General features: G+C 42.2%; 1 protein-coding gene across 1 annotated transcript in view; it reads left to right on the top strand.

Moving 5' to 3' along the window:
* The window catches only part of URB2 (URB2 ribosome biogenesis homolog), a 117,835-nt gene extending 95,244 nt beyond the window's left edge, over positions 1–22,591 (top strand). Inside the window, 2 exon segments of the mRNA XM_030196475.1 lie at positions 12,116–12,255; positions 22,327–22,591. Coding sequence (XP_030052335.1) covers positions 12,116–12,255; positions 22,327–22,524 — 338 coding nt within the window. The 3' untranslated portion in view covers positions 22,525–22,591.
* The last annotated feature ends 5,257 nt before the right edge of the window (positions 22,592–27,848 follow it).

Raw genomic sequence — 27,848 nt, 5'->3', positions numbered from 1 at the left:
GATCAGTGGGTTCTCCAAATAGTCCGGCAGGGATACACCCTCAATTTGGCCTCAAAACCTCCAAATTGTCCACCGGGAGCTCAGTCTTACAGCTTCCAACACAAGCAGGTACTCGCAGAGGAACTCTCCGCCCTTCTCAGAGCCAATGCGGTCGAGCCCGTGCCATCCGGGCAGGAAGGGCTGGGATTCTATTCCAGGTACTTCCTTGTGGAAAAGAAAACAGGGGGGATGCGTCCCATCCTAGACCTAAGGGCCCTGAACAAATATCTGGTCAAAGAAAAGTTCAGGATGCTTTCCATGGGCACCCTTCTCCCCATGATTCAGGAAAACGATTGGCTATGCTCTCTGGACTTGAAGGACGCCTACACGTACATCCCGATACTGCCAGCTCACAGACAGTATCTGCGATTTCAGCTGGGCACACGTCACTTCCAGTACTGTGTGCTACCCTTTGGGCTCGCCTCTGCGCCCAGAGTGTTCACGAAGTGCTTGGCTGTGGTAGCAGCGGCACTTCGCAAACTGGGAGTGCATGTGTTCCCTTACCTCGACGATTGGCTGGTGAAGAACACATCCGAGGCAGGAGCTCTACAGTCCATGCAGATGACTATTCGCCTCCTGGAGCTATTGGGGTTTGTGATAAATTATCCAAAGTCCCATCTTCTCCCAGTGCAGAGACTCGAATTCATAGGAGCTCTGCTGATTCTCGGACGGCTCGTGCCTATCTCCCAGAGGTGAGAGCCAACAACTTGTTGTCCCTCGTCTCGCGGGTGCGAGCGTCCCAGCAGATCACAGCTCGGCAGATGTTGAGATTGCTAGGCCACATGGCCTCCACAGTTCATGTGACTCCCATAGCCCGCCTTCGCATGAGATCTGCTCAATGGACCCTAGCTTCCCAGTGGTTTCAGGCGGCTGGGGATCTAGAAGACGTGATCCACCTGTCCACGAGTTTTCTCAAATCCCTGTATTGGTGGACGATTTGGGCCAATTTGACTCTGGGACGTCCTTTCCAAATTCCTCAGCCACAAAAAGTGCTGACTACGGATGCGTCTCTCCTGGGGTGGGGAGCTCATGTCGATGGGCTTCACACCTAAGGAAGCTGGTCCCTCCAGGAACGCGATCTACAGATCAATCTTCTGGAGTTACGAGCGGTCTGGAACGCTCTGAAGGCTTTCAGAGATCGGCTGTCCCACCAAATTATCCAAATTCAGACAGACAACCAGGTTGCCATGTATTACATCAACAAGCAGGGGGGCACCGGATCTCGCCCCCTGTGTCAGGAAGCCGTCAGCATGTGGCTCTGGGCCCGCCGTCACGGCATGGTGCTCCAAGCCACATACCTGGCAGGCGTAAACAACAGTCTGGCCGACAGGTTGAGCAGGATAATGCAACCTCACGAGTGGTCGCTCAACTCCCGAGTGGTGCGACAGATCTTCCAAGCGTGGGGCACCCCCTTGGTAGATCGCATCTCGAGCCAACCACAAGGTCCCTCAGTTCTGTTCCAGGCTTCAGGCCCACGGTCGACTGGCATCGGATGCCTTCCTCTTGGACTGGGGGGAAGGTCTACTGTATGCTTATCCTCCCATACCTCTGGTCGGGAAGACTTTGTTGAAACTCAAGCAACACCGAGGCACCATGATTCTGATTGCTCCCTTTTGGCCGCGTCAGATCTGGTTCCCTCTTCTTCTGGAGTTATCCTCCGAAGAACCGTGGAGATTGGAGTGTTTTCCGACCCTCATCACACAGAACGAAGGGGCGCTTCTGCATCCCAGCCTCCGGTCCCTGGCTCTCACGGCCTGGATGTTGAGAGCGTAGACTTTGCCTCTTTGGGTCTGTCAGAGGGTGTCTCCCGCATCTTGCTTGCTTCCAGGAAAGATTCCACTAAGAGGAGTTACTTCTTTCTGTGGAGGAGGTTTGCCGTCTGGTGTGACAGCAAGGCCCTAGATCCTCGCTCTTGTCCTACACAGACCCTGCTTGACTACCTTCTGCACTTGTCTGAGTCTGGTCTCAAGACCAACTCTGTAAGGGTTCACCTTAGTGCAATCAGTGCATACCATTACCGTGTGGAAGGTAAGCCGATCTCAGGACAGCCTTTAGTTGTTCGCTTCATGAGAGGTTTGCTTTTGTCAAAGCCCCCTGTCAAACCTCCTACAGTGTCATGGGATCTCAATGTCGTTCTCACCCAGCTGATGAAACCTCCTTTTAAGGCACTGGACTCCTGCCATCTGAAGTACTTGACCTGGAAGGTCATTTTCTTGGTGGCAGTTACTTCAGCTCGTAGAGTCAGTGAGCTTCAGGCCCTGGTAGCCCAGGCCCCTTACACCAAATTTCATCACAACAGAGTAGTCCTCCGCACTCACCCTAATTTCTTGCCAAAGGTTGTGTCGGAGTTCCATCTGAACCAGTCAATTGTCTTGCCAACATTCTTTCCCCGTCCTCATTCCTGCCCTGCTGAATGTCAGCTGCATACATTGGACTGCAAAAGAGCATTGGCCTTCTATCTGGAGCGGACACAGCCCAACAGACAGTCCGCCCAATTGTTTGTTTCTTTTGATCCCAACAGGAGGGGAGTGGCTGTGGGGAAACGCACCATATCCAATTGGCTAGCAGATTGCATTTCCTTCACTTACGCCCAGGCTGGGCTGGCTCTTGAGGGTCATGTCACGGCTCATAATGTTAGAGCCATGGCAGCGTCGGTAGCCCACTTGAAGTCAGCCACCATTGAAGAGATCTGCAAAGCTGCGACGTGGTCATCTGTCCACACATTCACATCTCATTACTGCCTGCAGCAGGATACCCGACGCGACAGTCGGTTCGGGCAGTCAGTGCTTCAGAATCTGTTCGGGGTTTAGAATCCAACTCCACCCCCCTAGGCCCATGTTTATTCTGTTCCAGGCTACACTCTCAGTTAGTTGGATAAGTTGTTAGGTCAATCTCAGTTATGTCCTCGCCGTTGCGAGGCCCAATTGACCTTGTTTGTTGTTTTGAGTGAGCCTGGGGGCTAGGGTTACCCCATCAGTGAGAACAAGCAGCCTGCTTGTCCTCGGAGAAAGCGAATGCTACATACCTGTAGAAGGTATTCTCCGAGGACAGCAGGCTGATTGTTCTCACAAACCCGCCCGCCTCCCCTTTTGGAGTTGTATCTTCCCTTGTCTTTGTCTTGCTACATATGAGACTGGCCGGTATCAGCGTGCGAGGGCTAGCAAAGGCTTTTGCTAGTGAAGATTCCGATTGGAGGGGCTGCCGTGGACGTCACCCATCAGTGAGAACAATCAGCCTGCTGTCCTCGGAGAATACCTTCTACAGGTATGTAGCATTCGCTTTAAAAAGGATAGGTGAAAGTGGCGAGCCCTGGGGCATTCCACATGGGATGACTCAACCAGTTGATACTACATTACTTGTTTTCACCTTATAGGTTATTGACAAAAATCCATGGAACCATTCTAAGACATTGCCTGAAATTCCAGTTTCATCAAGTACATTCAGAAGAATATTGTGATCTACCAAATCAAATTCTGATGATAAATCGAATTGCATTAATGCAACCTCCTTTCCCTCTCTCACAATTGATTTGGCTGTGTCCAAAATGGAACCAACTACAGTTTCTGTAATTAGTACGGAATCGAGATTGAGAGCTATGTAAGATGTTAAAATGTGCCAGAAAACTTTGCTAATTGAGCAGCTACCACTCCTTCCAAGATCTTCACAAATAGGGGGATGGATTCAACAGGTCTATAATTTGCTAATAATGAGAGAGATTCTTGAATCCCTAACAATGGGTGTCAAAATATCTTCTCTACTTACCCACCCAACTCTCCTCTTTTTTCCCCTCACTTAATCTTTGTACATCACTAATTGTATCTGCTATCCTGGAATGACAATGTCAAAAAGAACTCTGTAAGCCACATTGAGCCTGCAAATAGGTGGGAAAATGTGGGATACAAATGCAATAAATAAATAAATAAAGGAAAACCTTCTGCTCAGTGTGCTGCTGCGGCTAGGAAAGCGAATAGAATGTTGGGTGTTATTAGGAAGGGTATGGAGTCCAGGTGTGCGGATGTTATAATGCCGTTGTATCGCTCCATGGTGCGACCGCACCTGGAGTATTGTGTTCAGTACTGGTCTCCGTATCTCAAAAAAGATATAGTAGAATTGGAAAAGGTACAGCGAAGGGCGACGAAAATGATAGTGGGGATGGGACGACTTTCCTATGAAGAGAGGCTGAGAAGGCTAGGGCTTTTCAGCTTGGAGAAGAGACGGCTGAGGGGAGATATGATAGAAGTGTATAAAATAATGAGTGGAATGGATCGGGTGGATGTGAAGCGACTGTTCACGCTATCCAAAAATACTAGGACTAGAGGGCATGAGTTGAAGCTACAGTGTGGTAAATTTAAAACGAATCGGAGAAAATTTTTCTTCACCCAATGTGTAATTAGACTCTGGAATTCGTTGCCGGAGAACGTGGTACGGGCGGTTAGCTTGACGGAGTTTAAAAAGGGGTTAGATAGATTCCTAAAGGACAAGTCCATAGACCGCTATTAAATGGACTTGGAAAAATTCCGCATTTTTAGGTATAACTTGTCTGGAATGTTTTTACGTTTGGGGAGCGTGCCAGGTGCCCTTGACCTGGATTGGCCACTGTCGGTGACAGGATGCTGGGCTAGATGGACCTTTGGTCTTTCCCAGTATGGCACTACTTATGTACTTATGTACTTATGTAAAGCTACCTTCTAAGAAAAGTAAATTAACCCAATCTAACAGTAATAGTTTAAATTCAAATGGAGTAGCTTTAATTAAACTGGACAAGCATCAAGTATACAATAAGATGACACGCAGTTTGTGAATAAATGATTCAACTCCTGCCACTGAATTGGCTTAAACTCTGACCATAATCTGTCAGCTGGAGATGAGTTGATTGAAGTTATAAAAGATTACTGAACTTAGTACTTTCTTGCGTATTAAAAATCTGGGTTGTTATTGTTTTAATCTTATCCTCAAAAAATTTTGCTAATTGGTCAGCACTTGGAGTCTGAATAGATTCTGAAGGAATAACACCTCGAATCATTGTTAATTGAGAAAAAACCTGGAACAATTTCTTGGTATCCATAGAAGGATTTCCCACTAATTTAGAATAATACTCCTTTCTAACTTATTCTTAGTTTATATTGAGAGACAGACTTCCTCCAAAGCAATGTATTCTGTAAAGTCCTGTTTTTATTCCACTCTCTGTAATCTATGACAAATTTATTTTAGTTCTAAGAACTCAGAACTAAACCACTTATTACTTTGTCACTCCTTTTTAATTTTCCAATGCCTCAGTGTTAAATTATCCAAAGTGGCATCTCCTAAGTTATTCCAATTATTAATAAAAGACACAGGATCTAATGAATAATAATATTTAAGCGTAACATTCTGCCAAAAAGAAATGGGATTGATCCTCTTTCTTGTAACATAACTATTACTAGGTTTTACAGGTTTCTTATTTCATCAATTCCAATTAATATTAAAGTGTAAAGTATAATGATCTGACCATAAATTAGGGGGACCAAGAAATGTCTGCAAAAATGTGAAGTATAAGCTACTAGTGAAGAAATTTTTTCTGTTTTGTTTTAAATTTACTGCTTTGTATCTTCATTGCGTGCCCCCTAGTCCTAGTATTTTTGGAAAGAATAAACAAGCAATTCACATCTACCTGTTTCACTCCACTCATTATTTTCAGCCGTGTTTCCTCCAAGCTGAAGAGCCCTAACTGTTTCAGCCTTTCCTCATAGGGAACTTGTCCCATCCCCTTTATCATTTTCGTTGCCCTTCTCTGTACCTTTTCTAATTCTACTATATCTTTTTTGAGATGCGGTGATCAGAATTGCACACAGTATTCAAGGTGCAGTCGCACCATGGAGCGATACTAAGGCATTATAACATCCTCGTTTTTATTTTCCATTCCTTTCCTTATAATACCTAACATTCTATTTGTTTTCTTTGCCTTCAGCACACTGAGTAGAGGGTTTCAAAGTATCATCAACGATGACTCCTAGATCCTTTTCCTGGTCGGTGACTCCTAATGTGGAACCTTGCAGCACGTAGCTATAGTTCGGGGTTCCTCTTTCCCACAAGTATCACTTTGCACTTGCTCACTTTAAATGTCATCTGCCATTTGGATGCCCAGTCTCCCAGTCTTGTAAGGTCGTCTTGCAATTTTTCACAGTCCTCTTGCGATTTAACAACTTTGTGTCGTTAACAAATTTAATTACCTCACTAGTTATTCCCATATCTACATCATTTATAAATACGTTAAAAAGCAGCGGTTCCAGTACAGACCTTGTGGAACTCCACTATCAACCCTTCTCCATTGAGAATACTGACCATTTAATCCTACTCTCTGTTTTCTATCCTTTAACCAGTTTTTAATCCACAATAGGACACTACCTCCTATCCCATGACTCCAATTTCTTCTGGAGTCTTTCATGAGGTACTTTGTCAAATGCCTTTTGGAAATCCAGATACAGAATACCGACTGGTTCACCTTTATCCACATTTTTGTTCACCTGTTCAAAAAATGTAGTAGATTGGTGAGGCAAGATTTCCCTTCACTAAATCCATGTTGCCTTTGTCTCATTAATCCATGCTTATGTATATGCTCATGTATATGCGGTGTAATTTTGTTCTTTATAATAGTCTCAACCATTTTGCCTGACACCGATGCCAGGCTCTCCAGTCTGTAATTTCTCTGATCACCTCTGGAACTCTTTTTAAAGATAGGCGTTACATTGGCCACCCTCCAATCTTCTGGTACCATTCTTATAGATAAATTACATATTATTAAAAATAGTTCTGGAAGTTCATTTTTCAATTATATCTATACTCTGGGATGTATACCATCTGGTCCTGGTGATTTGCTACTCTTTAATTTGTCAAATTGCCCTATTACATCTTCTAGGTTCACAAAGATTTGATTCAGTTTCTCTGATTTGTCAGTATTGAATACCATTTCTATCACCGGTATCTCTCCCACATCTTCTTCTTTGAAGACTAAAGCAAAGAATTCATTTAATCTCTCCGCTATGTCCTTGTCTTCCCTGAGTGCCCCTTTTACCCCTCATTCATCTAGTGGTCCAACCGATTCTTTTGCTGGTTTCTTGCTTTTAATATACCTAAAAAAGGTTTTACTATGTGTTTGTGCCTCAAATGCAATCTTCTTTTCAAAGTCTCTCTTCACCTTCCTTATCAGCACTTTGCATTTGATTTGCAATTCTTTATGCTGTTTTCTATTATTTTCAATTGGATCCTTCTTCCCTGTTCTAAAGGATTTTCTTTTAGCTCTAATAGCTTCCTTCACCTCACTTTTTAACCATGCTGGTTGTCGTTTGGTCTTCTTTCCTCCTTTTTTAATAGATGGAATATATTTGGCCTGGACTTCCAGGATGGTATTTTTGAACAGCATCCACAACTGATGTAAATTTTTGATCTTCGCAGCTTCTCCTCTAAGTTTTTTTTCCACCGTTCTTCTCATTTTATGATAGTCTCCTTTTTGAAATTTAGATGCTAACGTATTGGATTTCTTGTGTGTACTTACTCCAGAGCTTATATTAAATTAAATCTGATCATATTATGATCACTGTTATCAAGAGGCCCCAACACCATTACCTCCTGCACCAGATCATTTGCTGCACTAAGGACTAGGTCTAGAATTGTTCCTCCTCTTGTTGACTCCTGAACCAGCAGTTCTATAAAGCAGTCCTTGATTCCATCAAGGAATTTCACCGCTCTAGCATGCCCTGATGTTACATTTATCCAGACTATATTGGGGTAATTGAAATCACCCATTATTATCATGTTACTGCATTTTGATTACAGTTTTAATTGTGATTAATCATGTGATTAAAGATGCATTCCCCCCCCCCCCCCCCCCCCACTGCAGCTCCTTGTGACTCTCGGCAAGTCACTTAAACCTCCATTGCCCAGAGTCACAAGGAGCTGCAGTGGTGGTGGTGGTGGGGGGGGGGGGAACCCCAAAACACATCTTTAATCACGTGATTAATCGCAATTACAAATTTCAATTGGAATGCAGCCCTAAAAAAATTGGGGGTCTTTTTACCAAGCTACGCTAAAAAGTGTCCAGCACTGGTGGCAGCACATGGGTTTTCTATGCACTAAGGCCACTTTTAGCATGGCGGTAAAATGGCCGCCTTTCAATATTTTTTTGTAATGTCCACATACTAGTTTCCCCATTGTTGTGTGGCAGTTACCATGGGAGCCCTTGCCACCTATTTAGGAGACGGTAAGGGCTCTCGTGCTAATTGAGTAGTGTGCAGTAATGTGCCTGTGCTACCCGATTAGCGCAGGCACGCCTACTCTCTGCTCTTGTGCATGCCTCCCGTGCTAGAAAGAAAACTATGCTAAGCAGAAAACTACCACAGGACGCCTCAGCACATCTCATGGTAGTTCTCTTTTAGGCCCATGTTAGATCTACTGCGTCTTAGTAAAAGGGCCTCTTAAAGAATAAAAAGTAATGAAAAGGTAAGAAATACAAGATACAAATTGAAAAATTGCAAATTTAAATAATCTAAAATAGCATATAGAATAGCTATAAACAGCCTTACAGTTTTCACAACCTACTTCAGAGAAGCAAGCCTAGTTACAAAATTGAGCATTAATAATGCAGTTAGATCTCTCAGGTGCCTTTGATTTGGTTCACCATGATATACTTCTGAGGAAGTTAAATAGCATTGGACTATCTGGTAAAGTGCTATAATGGCTCAGGGACTTCCTTTCGAATAGGTTTTACATGTTCAAGATGCAGGTGGGGTTCTAGGAATGTTGGTCACCTGGTTGTGGAGTCCCTCAAGGGTCTCTGCTGTCACCAATCTTGTTTAATGTGTTGCTATCATCTCTGGGTAATTCACTTGAAAGGGCTGGCTCCCGAGCCTATATATTTGCTGATGATATTACTGTATTAGAAGATACTGTCCACAGTAACTCAGTGTATATATCATATCAGTAGCTGGATGAGTAACAATGTTCTTCAACTTAATAAGGAAAAGACAAAATTTCTACTGATTGGTTATAATGTTGAACTTGATAATGACTTTACCTTTGTAATAGAAAATATAACACATAAACTGGAAAAATGATTCAAATCTTAGGTATATTTGTAGATTTTAGATTAACTATAGAGGAACAAATGAATCATTTAACCAAAATTTGTTTCTAAATTATGAGGAAATTAAGAAGAATACAAAAATACCTTCAGAATCAATTTAGTAATGCAGTCATCCTAAGTAAATTGGATTATTATAATATAGTTTATTTGGATATGTCAAAATATGGCTATTCAATTAACTTTCACTTTAAAAACTTCCACTCATATTACTCCTTTTTATGTAACTCTACATTGGCTTACAGTAGAGGCTCGAATTGTGTTTAAACTTGGAAGCCTAGTATTTACGATCTTATATGGTTTGATTCCCTCATATATGTTGTCTTTGATCTGTAGGCCTCTATCTACAAGAAATCATCTTGAACATTATTTTAAATTGTTATCGTCCCTAAGTCCATGGAGTACATGCTATTGGAAATTATTTCAAACACCATTTCCTCATCAAGCAACCAATTCTAGTCAGCTGTACCAGACAATATCAGATCTTTATCTAGCTTTGATCTTTATGAAAAGGTTATTAAAACTCAGTTGTTTCAGAAGCATATTTTGGGATAAAGTTGTAGCTCAGAACTAATATGTTAGCTCCTAGATATTTTGATCTAGTATTCTTTATCCGCTTAGAACCAAATTTGGTGAAAGCAGAATAAAAGAACTGTAACTGTTACAAAACATTTGCATGAAGAATATTTTAACAAAGATATTACCCCCAGCATTAAGAACCCCTGGTTTAAAAGACTGAGGGGCTCATTTTCAAAGCACTTAGACTTACACAGTTCCAGAGGTTATGTGGAGCTGTATTTTCAAAGCACTTAGACTTACAAAGTTCCATAGTAACCTATGTAACTTTGTAAGTCTAAGTGCTTTGAAAATACACCTCCAAGTCTCTTGCTGGGATCAGTATACCAAGAAAGGACTAATATATGATCCCAAAAACTGGTCAACTATATGTCTGAAATACTACTTTTAACCTGCATTATGGATCAGTCCAAGTGCAAAGGTGGTGAGAAGAGTAGTTCTTCCTGTAATAGGCTCCATAGAAGACTCCAAAAATTCATTCAAATTCAAAGAGTCTCTCACACTTCTTTCAAACTTCCAGCTGAAAGACACAGTAAGATCTTACATTTCACACAAATGCATCTCCAAACATTCAGTTCTTTCAGCTTGTTGACTGTGCACCAGGACATGGCCAGACACAGCACAAAAATATTACGGAGCTTAAATGAAATGTTGGCAGTGAGGTATCCAAAGTGAACAACACTTCCTACAAGGACTCTAAAATAACTGCTGCTGGTTTCTCTAAATGTTGCAGCTCCCCAGAAAGCAATGATGAATCCAGACACAGGGAGGTGGAGACATTCACCCCCCTTCCCGATAACTCCACTTCTTCCCCCCAATAATACAAGAAGATACAACTTGCAGAGTCCCCTGTACAGACAAGCCAATACTTTGCCCTACTGGGCTCAGGTGCTTGGTAATACTGCAGAGAAAAATACTTCTGGGTTGCAGCTGAGCAGCAGTGATAGCCAGATTCAGTAGCACCCCTTCCAAACTTTATCCCACAGAGCCATTGAGACGGTCCAAAGACTCCAAAACTTCTGCTTGCGGCTTCACTCCACAAGATTCTCAAGGGTTGCTTGAACCATCCAGGGCAGCTCAGTGGGTCTGGTGAGGGTAAGGCCACAACTTTGCCTTTCTTTCCCCATAGGAAGCAAGAAAACTCAGAAATAACGTAGAGCTCTGCAGCAACAACTCCTTCCAAACACCATCTTGGTTCCTGGGTTTGGGACACTTGCAGATTCCAAAACTAACATGGAATTTAGTGGATGTCATCTCGGTCAGTCACTCCTGTGGTGAACAGTTTGAAGCAATATGACTCTGGGACTTCTGTTCCAACTTCCTTCTCCACAGAAAAGTTTGACCACAGATGCATCCAACCCGGGATAGGATTCTCATGAAGATGAACTTCACACCCAGGGGCACTGGTCCACTCAGGAGACTCAGCTTCACATCAGTCTCCTGGAGCTGAGGGCAATTTGGAACACTCTAAAGGTTTTCAGAGATCAGCTATTGAATCAAATACTTCTAATTCAAACAGACAAGTTGCTAGGTAATTTGTCAACAAGTAGGGGAGTACAAGCTCCTACTCCTTGTGTCAGGAAACCATCGGGATGTTGCAATGGGCCTCCCACCATGGTATTGTTTCTACAGGAAATTTGTAAAGGCAGCCACTAGGTCATATCTTCATTCCTTTGTTTGGCATCATAGATTAGATATTCAGGCCAGACAAGATGTGGTTTTGGGGGTAAATGTCTTGGAAGCAGGCTTATCAAGGTCCCTTCTTCGACAGATACTGCTTTGATTCTTCCCATGTTTCTGGACTTGACTGGAGGAAGGTTGCGGAAGGACCAATTAAGTCCCTCCTGCTAATTTTCTTTCCGTGAGTTCCTCCAGTCCATTCCAGATCCCAGCCCTAGTATCTTTGTGTCCTATATTTCTAGGCTTTGGCAATGAGTGTTTAATAAGAAGAGATAGGCAGATTGGTTTTCCATCGCTTTCTTACGTTGTCATCTTTACTTTTCGATTAGTTTTTACTTTGGGGGTCAGTTTCTGGCTCAGTTATCAGTTGTTTCAAGGCCTGCTATGCGTTATAAGAGGTATCCAAGTTTGGTTTGCTTTGTTAAAGAAATACTGGTTGGCACAAGACTATGCAGGACACTATGCAAGGTGATGTCATCAAACGTATGATTCTCAGTCTGCATCTGCTGGATAGAGTATGTAAACCTGCACGTCTGGACTCAACTTGAGGAACTCAAGGGAAAGAATTATCAAGTAAGATCTAATTTCTCCTTTATAATATTTCATTTAAAACTTAGAAATCTGGTTCTAGCTGATTGTGCATCTTAATGTGTTTTGAGTTAAGGTTTGATTATTAATATATTTATATATTTGTATTACATGCAGGGACTACACCTGAACTGGAAGTGATACTGAAATGTGCACATTTAGTGGAAAGAATGTATACCCACATTGCAGCTAAAACGGAAGAGTTCACTGTGTTTTCCCCTCTTATAGTGTCCGAGTATGTGAACAAACTGCAGAAGGTAATGTTTTGTAGTGATTCATCCTTACAGATAATACAAACACTTCAGACAGACTCAGCAAGGTTTATGGGTTTTCTTCATCCAGAATCCACAAATCAGTTCATAGTTCTCATTTGCAAGAAACACTGGGGTGTTCCTACCAATCCCTTTTGAACCCTTGAAGATCAATCCAAATTCTCAGGGACAGAGTTGCAGGTTTGGGCTTAAGAATGCAAACCCTTTCTGCTTTCTTTGCTTCCTTTTCTTACAGCTATCTGGCAGCTCAGAGACCAACTTAATCTCTTTTCTTTGACAATGAGCTAAAATAGCCACATTTGGTAATTTTTTAAAGGATTTTTGAGCACATGAAGGCCTTTTATAAAATTATCCCAGGGATTATGCACATAAAAAAAAAGTATATGGGATGCTAATAGGGCTCATATTTTTTACATGATCTGTGTGCAGGCATGTTCAGGGGTAGAGTTTGAATGAAGCATGAGCATCATTGCAATATATGTACATTTATAAAATACTAGTAAAAAAGGCCCATTTCTGACACAAATGAAACGTGCGCTAGCAAGGTTTTCCTCGGAGTATGTATGTTTGAGAGAGTGTGTGTGATAGTGACTGTGTGAGAGAGAGAGAGTGAATGTGCGAGTGTGTGTGTGACAGAGAGAGAGTGAGACTGGGTGCGAGTGTGTCTGTGAGAAAGAGAGTGTGTGCCCCCCCTCCCTCCCAGTTCCAGGGGCCCCCCTCCCTCCCGCCCTCTGAGTTCCAGGGTCGTCCCCCCCCCTCCCTCTGAGTTCCAGGGTCGTCCCCTCCCTGCCTCCCTCCGAGTTTCAGGGTCCCCTCCCTCCCCTGCATTCATCCATATGCAGGCAACGTCCTGTCTGCCCTGCCCCCTCCATCCATCCATGTGCAGCATCTCTCCCCTGCCCCCTCCACCTCCCTCCGAGTTCCAGTGTCTCCCTCCCTCCCATTTCCAGGGTCCCCCCTCCCTCTGTCCCTCCCTCCCAGTTCCAGGGTCCCATGGAACTGGGAAGGAGGGGGGACGGAGAACGTTGGAGGAGTGATGTCAGTAGGTGGTTACAATCCCAGTGAGACACATTGGAACGTTGGAGGAGCAAATTATTATATTAGATGTGTGTATGCACATAGTTTACTGAGCAGTACACTAAAGGGATTTCATAATGGATAATTCTTCTAGCCTTTTCTGAATATTTCATTGATTTGGCTTTAATTTGCTTTTAATGTTCTGCTACTTATTTATATCTTATTGCTCTGGCATATATTGCTTAGTTAATTGCTTCTTCCTTAGCATCCCTCCGGACCGGCCCAGGATTGGACTGATGGGAGACCGGTCCGGAGGGATTAAAGGAAAGCAAATTAGCAGGTAAGGTCTAATTTCTCCTTTGCTGGCTGGATATACACCTGATTAACCAAAAAAAAAAGTTTTTTTTACTTGTTTTTTTAACAAAGAAAACTTTGCTAATTTTTCTAACTATCTAGCTTTTCGGCACTATAGACTCTTGATACATTACTGAAAAGTTGTGGCTCTTAATTTTAGAAATTCTTTGACTTGATTGGCTTTTATAAATAAAATTGGAATTGCCCTCAGTTCAGCTGCAGTTTGTAGGCCTTGGGCATTTTAAATCCTTGATTTTTTTTTCTATTTTTACCTGCTTGAGGTGTATACAGTGATTGGAAAAAAAAAAGGGAACCCCTAGATGTTGTCATCCAATGTTGTTGTTTAGCAGAGTAATTTAAGCAATTTTGGGTGAGCTCTATCAAAATAAATGTCAATCAACACTTTGCATAATTGACCACCAGAACACGCTGCTTGCTTACTTTATGTACTGTGCAAAAGTGACATCATGTGATGTGATATTGTTTACAGTAATTGTGAAATTGTGGTGTTTACTGAAGATAGAGTTATCCAGTTTTTGCGACAAACTAAACATTATGGTGCAAAATGACTTATTGCTGAATTTCCAAAAAAGAAGTGGACACTGGGGGGCTTTTAAATTAAGCTTCTGAAAAAGATTGATGAAACTAGTACAACAACAGTACATCAGAAGGTTGCACGGGAAGAACTTGATCAACACGTGATCATTGCTGCAATAAGACAATGGCGTTACACGTCTTTGCACTTGTGTGACTGAAATTAACTTTATCATTTATTTTGCGGGAGAAGCTTTATGTTTGTTATTAATCTGTGCAGGCTGTGTTCACATCAGGCTCCTGCAACTTAGATTAAATAATACATTTTTTGTCTATTCACAAATCAAAAATTTACAGACTTTTGTTCAGTCTGTATTGAGGCACCAACTTCCTTTTTTTTTTTTAAACATCATGTTTATTGGTTGTGCATCATACCAGTCAACAATAGAAAATGAGAACAAGGTACATCCAAACAAAGAGGCAAGATACAAACTTTTACTTTAACCCCTGGTACCCCAAATCTCCCATCCCCTCTGGAAAGAATACCCAACCAATCAGACATTTGAGCATAATATATGTCATATAAGAGTAGCCATACTGGGTCAGACCAATAGTCCTGCTAGCCCAATATCCTTTTTCCCAAACAGTGGCCAAGCCAGGTCAAGTATCTGGCAGAAACCCAAATTGTGGCAACACGCCATACTACAAATCCCAGGGCAAGCAGTTGCTTCCCATGTCTGTCTCAATAGCAGACTATGAACTTTTCCTCCAGGAATTTGTCCAAGCCTTTGTTAAACCCAGATACGCTAACCACTGTTACCACATCCTGCGGCAAAGAGTTCCAGAGCTTAGCTATTTGTTGAGTGAAAAAATATTTCCTCCTATTTGTTTTAAAAGTATTTCCATGTAACTTCATTGAGTGTCCCCTAGTCTTTATACTTTTGGAATGAGTAAAAAATTTATTTACTTCTACTCGTTCTACACCACTCAGGATTTTGTAGACCTCAATCATATCTTCTCTCATCCGTCTCTTTTCCAAGCTGAAGATCCCTAACCTCTTTAGCCATTCCTCATACGACAGAAGTTCCATCCCCTTTATCATTTTAGTCGCTCTTCTTTGAACCTTTTCTAATTCCGTTATATCTTTTTTGAGATATGGTGACCAGAACTGAACGCGATACTCAAGGTGCAGATGCACCATGGAGCGATACAAAGGTATTATAGTATTTTTGGTCTTATTCACCATCCCTTTCCTAATAATTCCTAGCATCCTGTTTGCTTTTTTGGCCGCCGCTGCACACAGATTAGAAGATTTCAGTGTATTATCTACAACGACACCCAGATCTTTTTCTTGAGTGTTGACCCCCAAGGTGGACCCTAGCATCAGGTAACTATGATACGGATTATTCTTTCCAATGTGCATCACCTTGCATTTGTCCACATTAAATTTCATCTGCCATTTGGACGCCTAGTCTTCAAATTGAAATGTATTTAAAGCTCTGTAAGAGCACTCCTTGCTTGTTATCCTAATTACAATAACTGACTATAAATAAAGAGTTGTGCTAGAAGTGAGCGGATGTACATCCATGTGGGAGAGTCTGAAAGCACACAGAACCTTTGGTCTTAAAGATTAAAAGATAATAAAGTCACATTGAGCCTGCAAAAAGGTGGGATAATGTGGGGTACAAATGCAATAAATAAATAAAGAAAGAAAGAAAGAAAGCATATCATGCAGAGGCTGTGGTATTATCATCTGGATGACCTAACTAACATAAGGAGGATCCTCAGATAAGGGCCAAAACTGGAGGATTACCTTTTTGACCAACTAAACTGCAGTGGAGAGGAATTTAAGCTGACCCTTAGACAAGCCCTGTGTGTGTAAGTCTGGGACGGTCTTGGGCACCTGCAGTTCTTGGGACCATGAAGTCGGCAACTTCTTGTAAGTGTGTGGGCTTGGTGTGCCCTGATCACTTTATACCAGTATGAAAGTTTATTGAAAAGTATCAGTATGGTGGGGAGCATTTTACCAGTAGTAAGGATATAATGCCTCAACTGGATATAACGAAAGTAGTGAGTGGGTGACAAGGACCAAGCCTTTTGAATCTGTGAGAAAGTAGGCATTTGCCTTCCACACTCAGGATGTTACCTATTGTAATGCTACCCCCCCACCCCCATAATTGGAACACCAAAGTTCAGATTATTCTGGATGAGGAGGAAAGGGGACTCCTCCACAGGTTTAGACTCTCTTACTTGCCACCACCTCCACGCTCTTCTAAACAGTTGTAAAACTATAGGGGAGTGTTCAGGGCCCAATCCATGAATATATGCTGAAAAGGAAGCTGGTTCAGTGCAGTTATCAAGAAGGCCAGTTGTCAAGAGTATTTCCTAGGGGAGGTGATGGCTTCATGAATCCATCTGAACAAGGCTGCTGCATTATAAAAGCGTTAATCTGATAAACCAAGATCTCCCTGTTCCTTGGGTGGAGTCAATTTGGAGTGGCTAATTCTTGCTGATTTGTTATTCCACAGGAAGGATAGAATAGTGCACCAGAATTACCTTTCATCCTTCATAGTTACTCACAAGGGGATGGTTTGTAATGGGTACAGTAGTTTCGGTATCAGTATCACCTTGACCTGCGCTGTCCATCCCAGAAGTGTCAAAGGGAAATGCTTCCATTTTTGGCACAACTACCCTATTTTCCCAATAACATCTGTAACATTGTATCTATACATGGTAGCATAAATGAGACTAAAAATAATACCCAGGTATTTGAGTTTGCCTTTGATCAATCCTACCCCCAAAGTTTTCTACCATGTGTCTGCGGCTCGTGCACGTAGTGGAAGAGCTTCGGTTTTATCATAATTGATCTTGAGACCTGTAAAATTACCAAATGAGTTTATTGTGGACTTGATTCATGGTATAGTATCAGCATAATTCATATAGAGCAACATGTCATCAGCAAACATATTGTTGCAAAATTCAAGGTCCAACCCTAAGGCCTTCTTCAAGGTCCTCCGCCCAATTTTTTATTGCTAGAAGCTCAAGGGACAGCAAAAATAATAAAGGCAAAAGCAGGCCACCCTGTCGCATTCCCCTCTGTATCTGAAAAGTTGGAATAAGGCGACCATTGATAAGCAGACATTCAGTGGGGCACCTATACAAGGTCTTCACCCAAGCCACAAAGTCCCCTTCGATATCATACTGTGGGAATATCTGGAACAAGTGACTCCAAGACACCATGTCAAATGTTTTTTCAACATCTAGGATCACTATCATCGCTCTGTCTTCAGGGGTTGTCTTCAACTGCATCACCACTAACACCTTAAATAAATTCGTAGATGCGTATCATCTTGGGACAATCACTACCTGATCTTTATGATGAGCAAAGGTAAAAAACCATTCATTCAATCTCACTACCAGAATGTTGGCTAATAATTTATTGTCCGGATTAAGCAGCAAGATGGGTCAGTATGAGCCTAGCTGGTCTAGCGCTCTCCCCAGTTTAGGTAAGATGACTACGTGGGCTTTATTTTGCTCGGGGTCCACACAGGGTTCCTTAAGCAAGCCTTGAAAGAGGTGTTGTAATGGTGTCCCTATTACATCCTGCATAATCTTATAATATTCAGGTCCTAAACCATCAGGTCCCGGTGATTTGGCAAGCTTTAGAGCCTTAATCACCCGAGCAATTTCCTCTAGCACGATTGTGGCGTTCAGCATCTGCCCTGGTTGTTCTGACATTTTTGGGATTTTCAAATTTTGAAAAAAGCTGTCCCCTAGCATCCTCATTTTGTGGTTGGACAGAGTATAATGATTTATAGAAAAGCACAAACTGATTGGCAAGTCATTTTTTTGCCCCTGATTTTGGTAATTACGTTTTGTTTTGCAAAGGCGAGTTAACCTGGTTAGCAGTTTGCCAGTTTTGTTACCCCAGTGATGAAAAGTAAATTTTTGGAAAAAGACCACTTTCCTTAGCGCCAACAACAGATGAATCCAGACATCTACCAGCAGGTGGAAATAGAGATCACTGAACTGAAGTGGCACATGTGATGTCATGCTGCTGCCCAGTTAATATTTTTTTTATCTCCAGCAGGCGGATGGACGTTTTCCTTCATTCCAGTGGCGTTCCTAGGGGGGGGGGCGGTGGTTGCGGTCTGCCCCGGGTGCACACCCCTGGGGGGGTGCCACGCTCCTGTCTGCTCCGCTCGTTCCGTGCTCCCTCTGCCCCGGAACAGGTTACTTCCTGTTCATTAGGGATATTCTGAAAACCCAACTGGCTTGTGGGACTCCTTTGAGTACTCCTGATCTAGAAAATAGAAGCCACAGGTGTAGTCTATGATTCCAGGATGTTTCGGCGGGGCTGGAATATGTGAACTGTGAGGCGGTAGTTCAACAGATTATTGCAACTCTCTTCAGCTTCCAAGGAGGGCAGAGACATTAAAATTTAGTGTGTGCACCAGTCATTGTGGGCTCCAGGACTGAATTTAGCAAAGGACTTAATTGTGTGTTTTCATAGTTACAAAGATAAAGAATTCATTGCTGTTAAAGCTAAAGCTATGCGAGTATTAATTTAGGACTCTTACTAGTTTGAGATACTCCAGGACCTTGCCCCTAATACTTAGTGCAACAGGAGAAAGCTGCTAAATTGCGGCAAGAGAAAGTGCTGTACAGGTGGGCTCATCCATTCACATTGACCTTCATGATAGAAGAGAAGGCTTATCAAGCGCACTCATGGATGGAGGCCATTGCAGCACTGTAGAGGCTGCGATGGATGAAAAAAGAGCAAATGCCTAAATCCACCAAAGATTAAGCTGTGCTGCAGAGAATTTCTAGTACAGACCAGCAAAAATGCGACAGGCCACAATAAGCAAGAAGATAAGAGCAAATTGGGAGGGGGAGAGGGAGGGGGCTGGGAAGGTGTGTGGAGAAGACAGATTGTGGGGTGGATTTACAGTGGTATTTAAGAGTAAGTGATGAGCTATTTTGGGAGGAGGGTTTCGGGACCCTATTGAGATAATATTAGTATACTGGAGAAATTATATGGAATAGTGTAACTATAGTTTCCATAAATTCTAAGGGACTTAATTTTTCCTATAAAAGGCAGTCTCTTCTAAAGGAGGCATTCACCTCTCTGCTTTTATTTGCTTATTCTAGGAGATGCACTTACTGGTAAAACTTGCAGGGGGAGATTTGGTAGTTGTCTGATGTCACAAAGCATAATGTTTCCTCTGTCTATGTGCCTATTATCAATTAGAAGAGATTCTCAAGGTAGCTGGAGGGTAAGCTTTGGGGTAGGGAGGGGACATTATGGTTTTTAGTGATTTTAATGTTACATGGGCCCCTAGTTGGGACTTTACCTTTTGAAAAGACCAGAGCATAGAACTTTTGATTCCTTACAGGAAAGCTTTAATCTCCCTAGGAAGTATTTTTACTTGTATCTCCAGATTAGATATTTACTCTCGAGCTTTCCACACAGGAAAAGATTGAAACAGGATCCAACCCCTTTTGAGGTAGTTATAAAGTGAGGAGCTAGACAGCAGGGATTGCTATAAAAGTTGTATAAGGTATTAGAGACCGAAGCCACAGATAAATCAAAATGTAGAATGGGAAGTGGAAAGGTTTGGGAGAAAGAGACGGAGGAGGACGTATTCCAATATATTCATAAAACTTAGTGGAAATGGGTTTAAGCTTTTATATCACTAGTGTATTATGCTATGGTAGCTACATAGGATGTATCCACTGGCCCCTGTTGGCAGGGCTGTGGTCAGTTGGGAACTTTGTTACATATGTGGTGGAATTGACTAATGGTCAAATCCTATTGGGTTTTGTGTGCTGAACTTCTCCGTTAGGTCACTACTGTGTGCCTCACACTAACACCTGAGGTATTTCTTTTGCTAAGATTACCAGAGACTGAGGACTAGCATGCCTTCAAGTTCTTCTGGGCAGATATATTAGTGGTATGGTATGAAATGGTCAGAAATATGTGGTCATTGAAGATACTGACTTGTATTATAGCAGAGTGTGGTAATGTGAATGAGGGCGGGCCCAGGATACATGATAAACCAGAGCCACATAGTGGGTTTAAGGTGAAAAAAATAATATTTTATTGAACATGTCAGGTAGGAGTCCTGTCCAATTCACAGGTACAGAAGAAAAGTGAACACAAAACTAGTCCTTTCATACAAGAATGTCCTTCTGTGTCCTGCTCCTGCAAGGCCACAGCATGCAACATGCACTTCTGGGCTCTAGTCTGGCTCACCAGAGTTATCAGTTCAATTGTTAGCAGTTCAGTGAGGCTGGCCTGCGACCGACTGGGTGAAATGTACCAAATTGCAAGGTTCCAAGTCAAACAACCTACAGCTCATACATAGGTGGTGAAGGCATATGCAGTGGAGTGTCACTGCTTCCCTCTGGGCCTCCTTAGCCTAGCTTATGCCCCAGGCTTTTATACTTCCTGGACCATGCCCTCCTGGCTCCATCCCTCCCATGTCACTTCCCCCTCGGGTGGGTTTTAAGATGGTTCTGACACTGTGCGGGAGTATCCTTAAGGAGAAGTAGCAATGTCCTATAGACTCCCTCACACAGAGGCTGTGGATTGTTTATTTCTTGAGTAAGTTAACTAGTATATCCCTTGATACCGTGGTACTTTTGAAAAAGTTTGGGCCCCCTTTGAAACCTTGGCAATTGTGTATTCAAAGAAAAACATCAGTGATTCTTAGTTTATAAAATTGCCCTTCATCTGTCAACTTTTATAACTAGGCACCTGAGATTAAGCTTCCATTTGTATGCACATATATGCCAAAAATAGGCCTTACACACATAAGTGCCCTAAGGACTATAGCGTACTATATAGTGCTATAGTGTGCAAATACAAGGAGGACGTACATGTGGGCAGGACATGGACATGTATGCCAAAGAATATTATGTTATGCATACTCAGTTATTCCAGCTCTAAGGCTAGCGTATCTGAGGGTGCCTAAATATAAAGAACACCAATGCAGAGTTATGCTAGTATTCTATAATGGAACATGGGTTTTAAGATAGGATGTTCCCCACACAGCATCAGGAAGCTTACAAGGAGGTGCCTGCTTTATGGAATTACCACCACAGGTTAGGGGGAGGGGATTAGGACAGATTGGTTGAAGGCTTAGGAGGAGGAGTAGCCTAATGGTTAGTGCAGGAGGCCTTGATCCTGGCAACATGGGTTCAATTCCCACTGCCATTCCTTGTGACCCTGGGCAAGTCACTTAACTCTCCATTGCCCCAGGTAGAAAAACTTAGATTGTGAACCCTTTAGGGACAGAGAAAGTGCCTGCATTATTATATGTACAACACTGCATACGTCTAGTAGTGCTATAGAAATTATTAGTAGTCATAGTACTTTGCTGTGAGGGGTGGGTAGGTTTTTTTGTTCTAAATTTTCTCTTTTTGTATCTGGCTTTGTCCAGAAGCTGTTAATTGGTGGAAAGTAAAGTGGGGGAAAAAAAGAAAAGAAAAAGCAGAGGCAGCCTTAATTTTAGGTAGACATGTTAGAGCAGATCGAGTTCCTTTAATATTTTGGTCTTGCACTAAAGCACCATTCTTTATTGACAGAAAAAAAAAATGATCTTGCTGATAGGCATGTGCTAAACTTACTGGGCCCAATATTCAGCGCTATTTAACCAGCCAGGATTGGCTCCTGGCCAGTTAAATAATACTTAGACAGTCAAGCACTGATATTCAGTGCAAGATAGCCAGTTATCTCCACTGAATCTTAGAACATAGCAGCTAACCGGCTATATCATGAATATTCAAGTGCTGGCTGGCTAAGTTTAGCGGGCAAATCGGACCGCCTAAATAGCAGTCCTGTCTTTGCCCACTATTTAATTTAACCAGCCAGTGCTGAACATTCACATAGCCAAGTTAAGTTAAAGCTGGCCGAACCCCCCCCCCTCCCCCCAAAGATATTCAACGCCAGTCACTGGAAATGGCTCTGCATTGAATATCCGGGGTACGCGCCGCTGGAGGCAGATATAAAATGATTTATGACAGTGTTAATGACCTTCGGATCAGACATTTTAGATGGAAAGATGGCTGGGGGGGGGGGGGGGGGGGTATTTTGTACCTTTGGTCTTAACAGTATTATCATGGATGTGTTTTTGGTGTTTCTCCTAGGTGACATTGCACCCAGCTGTGAAGAAACATCTGACAGAAGGAATGTACCACATTCTGGACCTTTGCATTATAAATGACATTAAGTTCTTAAATGCATCCTTGCAGATGGGTGTCAGAGAGGTTTTTAAGGAACTGCACAATGACTATCTCCATTACCACAAAATGAAGAATCAAGGAGATGAAAAATACACAGCTTAATATGGAATCCATATTATTTGAATTTTTGGGTGGAGAGAGATTAAAGTTTCGTGTATTTTTGCTTTAACTTACATTGTCATTTCAAACATTGCACATAAGTATATATTTATCATACAATGAAGGGACTATTCAAAGCCATAGGTAAAGAAGTGTTTTACTTGCAGTAGTGGCCGTTTAAAAATTTGCCCACCCACAATGCAGGTAAAATTGTACAAGTTCAACGATATGCATACCTTTATCTGCACTACTAGGAGATAGGCAAGGTTGGGGGTGAGGGGTGCAGTAGTACATCTAATATTGGAGTTTCAAATGAACATACATTGTTTTGACCATAAAAGCTACCCTCAGAAAAAGCTGATACAAATCTCTGGGTATTTTTTCCAATGTGCATAGTTTTGCTTAGATTATTGGTGCAGAGCCTACAGGTAAAAGCTCACCTATGGAGTTTGCACCAGTTCAGGTAATTTGATTGTTGTTTCCAAAGCGTAACAGCATTTCTTCTACCCAGAAGAACTAGTTTTTAAGTGATACAAGACAAACTGAAGTGGGTCAAATGTTTTCACCCTGCTAGACCAGTCCAGATCAATTGATTGTGCAGAGAAACTGAACTCTTCCAGTGTCATCACCAGTATAAGGGCTGGTGCAGCCTGGAACCCTTCAGTATTTCTCTACTTCCAGCAAGTTTGCTTTGATAGACCTAACTTTCTAGGGTGCAGTCTGCAGTTTCCATCCTTTGCTGTCAAGTCTGTTGGCCAGCATTGCTCCTGAGGTTTGGGCCACAGTTGAGCTTGAAGAGGTTCAACCCTCCAAAGCCCCAAGTGTTAGCCCATGCTCCCATTCGATGAGGTATGCTGGCAGTGGTCCCATTTGTCTAAGTGTGGCAGATCTTCTAGCAGTGGTGCACCAAGCACAGTTTTTCTCCACAGCAAGTGGATTTGTCCTCTGTTCTTTACATTTCTGCAGAAAGGTTTGGAGTAGAATTTGACCTATAACTCCCTGAAAGTCCATGTGGCAGCCCTGTCTTATTTCAGGGGCAAAGTGTAAGGAATCTCTGGCAGTGCACATGGATGTGCTGCAGTGGGATCTCAACTTATGGTTTATTAAACTTGCTAAACCACTCTCTTCTTTTTATGTAAAGCAGGTGGTATTGCGCCTGGCTTTTTGGAATGGGAGAATCAGATTCTACATGGAAGCTCCAAAAATTTTATGTCTGTAGAATATTCTTGCCATATCCTGAGGCTACAAATTCCTTCCAGACATCTGACAGATTCTTTCGGCCTGATACTCAGTCTGCAGTGGCAAGTGGCTTGTAAGCCACTTACTGTTACAGACTGAATTAACCCCATATATTCAATGCCGAGCTATGTCTGGCCTTTAGCATTGAATATCTAGGTAAGTGTGGCAACCTGGATGTTAACCAGGCACCAGCCAATATTCAGACCTGTGCCTGGTTAACTCAGCAGATAAAATTAGGACAGCAAAAAGGTTGACCTAATTTATCTGCTTACTTAGCCAGTTAGCGGACTGAATATCTACCCGAACTATGCCCCTGGACCACCCCTAGTTTAGCCAGTTTCTCAATATCCAGAGACGGTATTCAGTGATATTATCCAGTTAAGTACCAGTGGATAACCAGTCTAGTGGGTCTGTGTAAAGTGGAAGCTGCTTCCGAGTCCACCATAGCACACTGGATTAAGGCCGCGATCAAGGCAGCCTGCATCTTTTGTTAGAAAGCTGTTCCATTTGGAGACTGCACAGGTTCCACATAAGCACTGGCAACCTCCTGGGCAGAGGCCCAGGTGGCTACATCTGAGGACATTTGTGGAGCAACTACTTGGTCATCGTTAAGTTCCTTTGTGATGCATTACAAGATTGATGTTCTAGCCATGGGTGATGTAGCCTTGGCAGAGCTGTGATACAGGGGGCCTTGTCTTCCCCCACCTAATGAGGTATTGCTTTTGTATCTCCTATCATCTGGACTGGTCTAGCAGGATGAAAATGAAGGTGAAATGTATTTATTCCTGTTAATCTTCTTTCCTTAAAACCTACTAGAATAGTCCAGGGTCCACACTGGAAGAGTTCTGCATTAGGGATTCTTTCTGGGCTCTGTCTGCTCTCACTTCTGCTATTTGTTATATATAGTTTATAGAGTACAGAGTTTGTTAGTATATTCTTTAGTGTTTCCCTAAAGGGTCTCAGATGTTGAGTTCTTTATTTCACATAGTGCTTCTTTGGCATTAACGTGCTGAAGGATTCCAGGTGCACCTGGCCCTTATACCAGTGAGGTCACTTGCAGAGTTTAGTTTCTCTACCTTCATCTGCTGCTAGGGGGACACAACCCACTGGTCTAGCAGGATTCAAGGAAAGGAAATAAACAGGTATGATTAAATTTCACTTTCCTAAGTTTCAGTAGCAGAGAATAGTAATTGATTTTTCTATATTATTATTTTATTCCATATATGTACAGGTTTTATACTACTTTAGGTATAAACATATATCTCTGGAAAGATGTATACACATATATAGCAAGACAGATTGTATATAGGTAATTGTGTTTGTTTTCTTTATATTTGAAATAACCATATCTTATATATAAAAATAACCACCATAGGGTCCTTTGGCATCTGCAAGACTCAGATGCATTGCTGTAGAGAGATGGCCTCTTATAGATTTCAAAAAACATGCCTAGATTGCTATGTAGAAATAAAAATTTATTTAAATGGGATGATTCTGGGCTTGCCTGAAAAAACAACAACAACTGAGGACTAGCTACTATTGTACTGGCAATTGTCTTATCCATTAGTTCACTTCTCAGCAAATCTATTGTGTTGGTATTGGATGTCCTTTGCTATGACTCTTTGTTTCCACATACAAGTGAAAAAGATAAGGTTAGCTTACATATTGAAAAAGCAGAAGAGTAAACAGCAAACAGAAATGTCATGCGGAGACAGTCAGGGATGAACAGAGAGAACACAAGCAAAGGCAAGGGAGGCAATAGAAACACAAAAAAATCTTTAACATAGAAGTAAAGCAAGTGGAAAACTAGGAAAAGTATATTGAAAACTGTAAAACACACCCCTCAGGCTTCAAAAGACTCCTGAAAAGTAGGAGTGAAACAGGAAAAGAGAGAAGTACCAGACCGTGGAAGAGAAAAGGGGGTAGGCAAAGCATGAACATGACAGGAGTGGCCTAGTGGTTGGAGCACTGGTCAGGGACATCCAGAGGTGGCTACTTCAAATCTCACTGCTGCTCCTTGTGACCTTAACTGTCCTTTGCTTCAGGTACAAAATTAGATTGTGAGCCCTCCAGGGACAGGGAAATACCCAGTGTACCTGAATGTACTCACCTTGAGCTACTACTGAAAAATGTATTAGCAAAATCCAAATAAATAAATAAATATGGGAACCACCCATTCCACCCCACTCATTTTATAGACCTCTATCATATCTCTCCCTCAGACATCTCCAATGGCCTAGTATTTTTAGAAAAAGTAAACAAACAATTCACATCCACCTGTTCCACTCCACTCATTTTATAGACCTCTATCATATCTTCCCTTAGCCATCTTTCTCCAAGCTGAAGAGCCCTAGCCGCTTCAGTCTTTCCTCATAGAGAAGTCATCCTATTCTCATTTTTGTCACCCTTCTCTGTACCTCTGTTTGACAATGCAATTGGAGGCTGGTAAGGTGTCTACATATTACATTGTAACTGGGGTTCCAATCATGTTGGGCTGGTACTGTAGCTCTCAGTAAGGATCAAGAAAGTGTAGGTCTATAAAATGAGTGGAGTGGAATAGGTGGATATGAATCGTTTGTTTACTCTTTCCAAAAATACTAGGGCTAGGAGGCATGCGATGAAGCTACAAAGTAGTAAATTTAATACGAATCAGAGAAAAGTTTTCTTCACACAACGTGTAATTAAACTCTGGAATTCGTTGCCAGAGAATTTGGTAAAGGTGGTTAGCTTAGCAGGCTAAAAAAGGTCTGAATTGCTTCCTAAAGGAAAAGTCCATAGACCATTATTAAACTGACTTGGGGAAAATCCACTGTTTATTTCTGGGATAAGCAGCATAAAATGTATTGAACTTTTTCAGGATTTTGCCAGGTATTTGTGACCTGGATTGGCCATTGTTGGAAACAGGATGTTGGGCTTGATGGACTTTTGGTCTGTCCCAGTGTGGCAATACTTATGTAATGTATTAAAATGTTTCGTCCCCTCAGGTAGTCTAGTGAGGTTGTGCCCTCTATTCTATTCCATGTAACCTATGTATGAGGTGTGCTGCTATTGTCTCTAGTATTTGGTGGCAAAATCAGAACTACTATCTGACTTAGGAGGGCTAAGGAAGCTAAGCAGCACACTCACTGTGTACCTCAATTAGAGACAAATGTACCACATAGTCCTGGGGGGGTGCCAGCCATGAAGCTATCCTATGCCCTATAATGGGTGATGAGCTAGAGAGACAGGACTATAGGGAACCTGTGTGTCATTAATATATCCAAACACTATTTCCGCATAATTTGGGCTCCCTCAGTAATGTGTGTGAAAGATGACCACTCATCTTATAGGTGTGAGGGACTCTCCCTCATCACCTGCATCTCAATGTTAACCAATGATTTACACCATCCCCTACTGGCAAAACATCAGCTAGAGGAGTGACACACAGGTTATAGCTTACAAAATGCTATCATGGGCTGTGTGGATGTGGTTACCTTTTTGCACAGTACAGATAAAACATGTTCTAGAGTCCTTTCAATGTAAGTCATTGTTCCACTATAAGGGCACTATCATTTGGCTGAAATGTGGGCAAGAGGTGTCCATCTACAATAAATGTCTCACCTGTGTAAATGTGCAGATCTAGCAAAAAAGAAGGTGAGGGCTGTCTGATGGATAAGAATCACTACCATCTGGATGCAGCTACAAAAGATCTGTCACAGGTGGTTTGAACCCCCCCCCCCCCCCCCCGCACCTGTTTGCTAAGTAATTGTCCATGGAACTGTTAAGTGATTAATATTTGTTTGGAGTTGTCATGTTCTTGTGATGTCTTGCTTTGAAGTAAGTATACATAGGAAATCAAATACGTTAGCGTTTAACTTTAAAAAAGGAGACTATGATAAAATAAGAACGGTGAATAAAAAAAACTTAGAGGAGCAGCTGCAAGGGTCAAAACTTTACATCAGGCGTGGATGCTGTTCAAAAACACCATCCTGGAAGCCCAGGCCAAATATATTCCGCGTATTAAAAAAGGAGGTCGGAAGACCAAACGACAGCTGGCGTGGTTAAAAAGTGAGGTGAAGGAAGCTATTAGAGCTAAAAGAAACTCCTTC

Source organism: Microcaecilia unicolor, chromosome 3, assembly GCF_901765095.1.
Source record: "Microcaecilia unicolor chromosome 3, aMicUni1.1, whole genome shotgun sequence".
Lineage (NCBI taxonomy): Eukaryota > Metazoa > Chordata > Amphibia > Gymnophiona > Siphonopidae > Microcaecilia > Microcaecilia unicolor.
The sequence above is the reverse complement of the archived record's forward strand: the minus strand, read 5'-3'. Positions and strand labels throughout refer to the sequence as shown.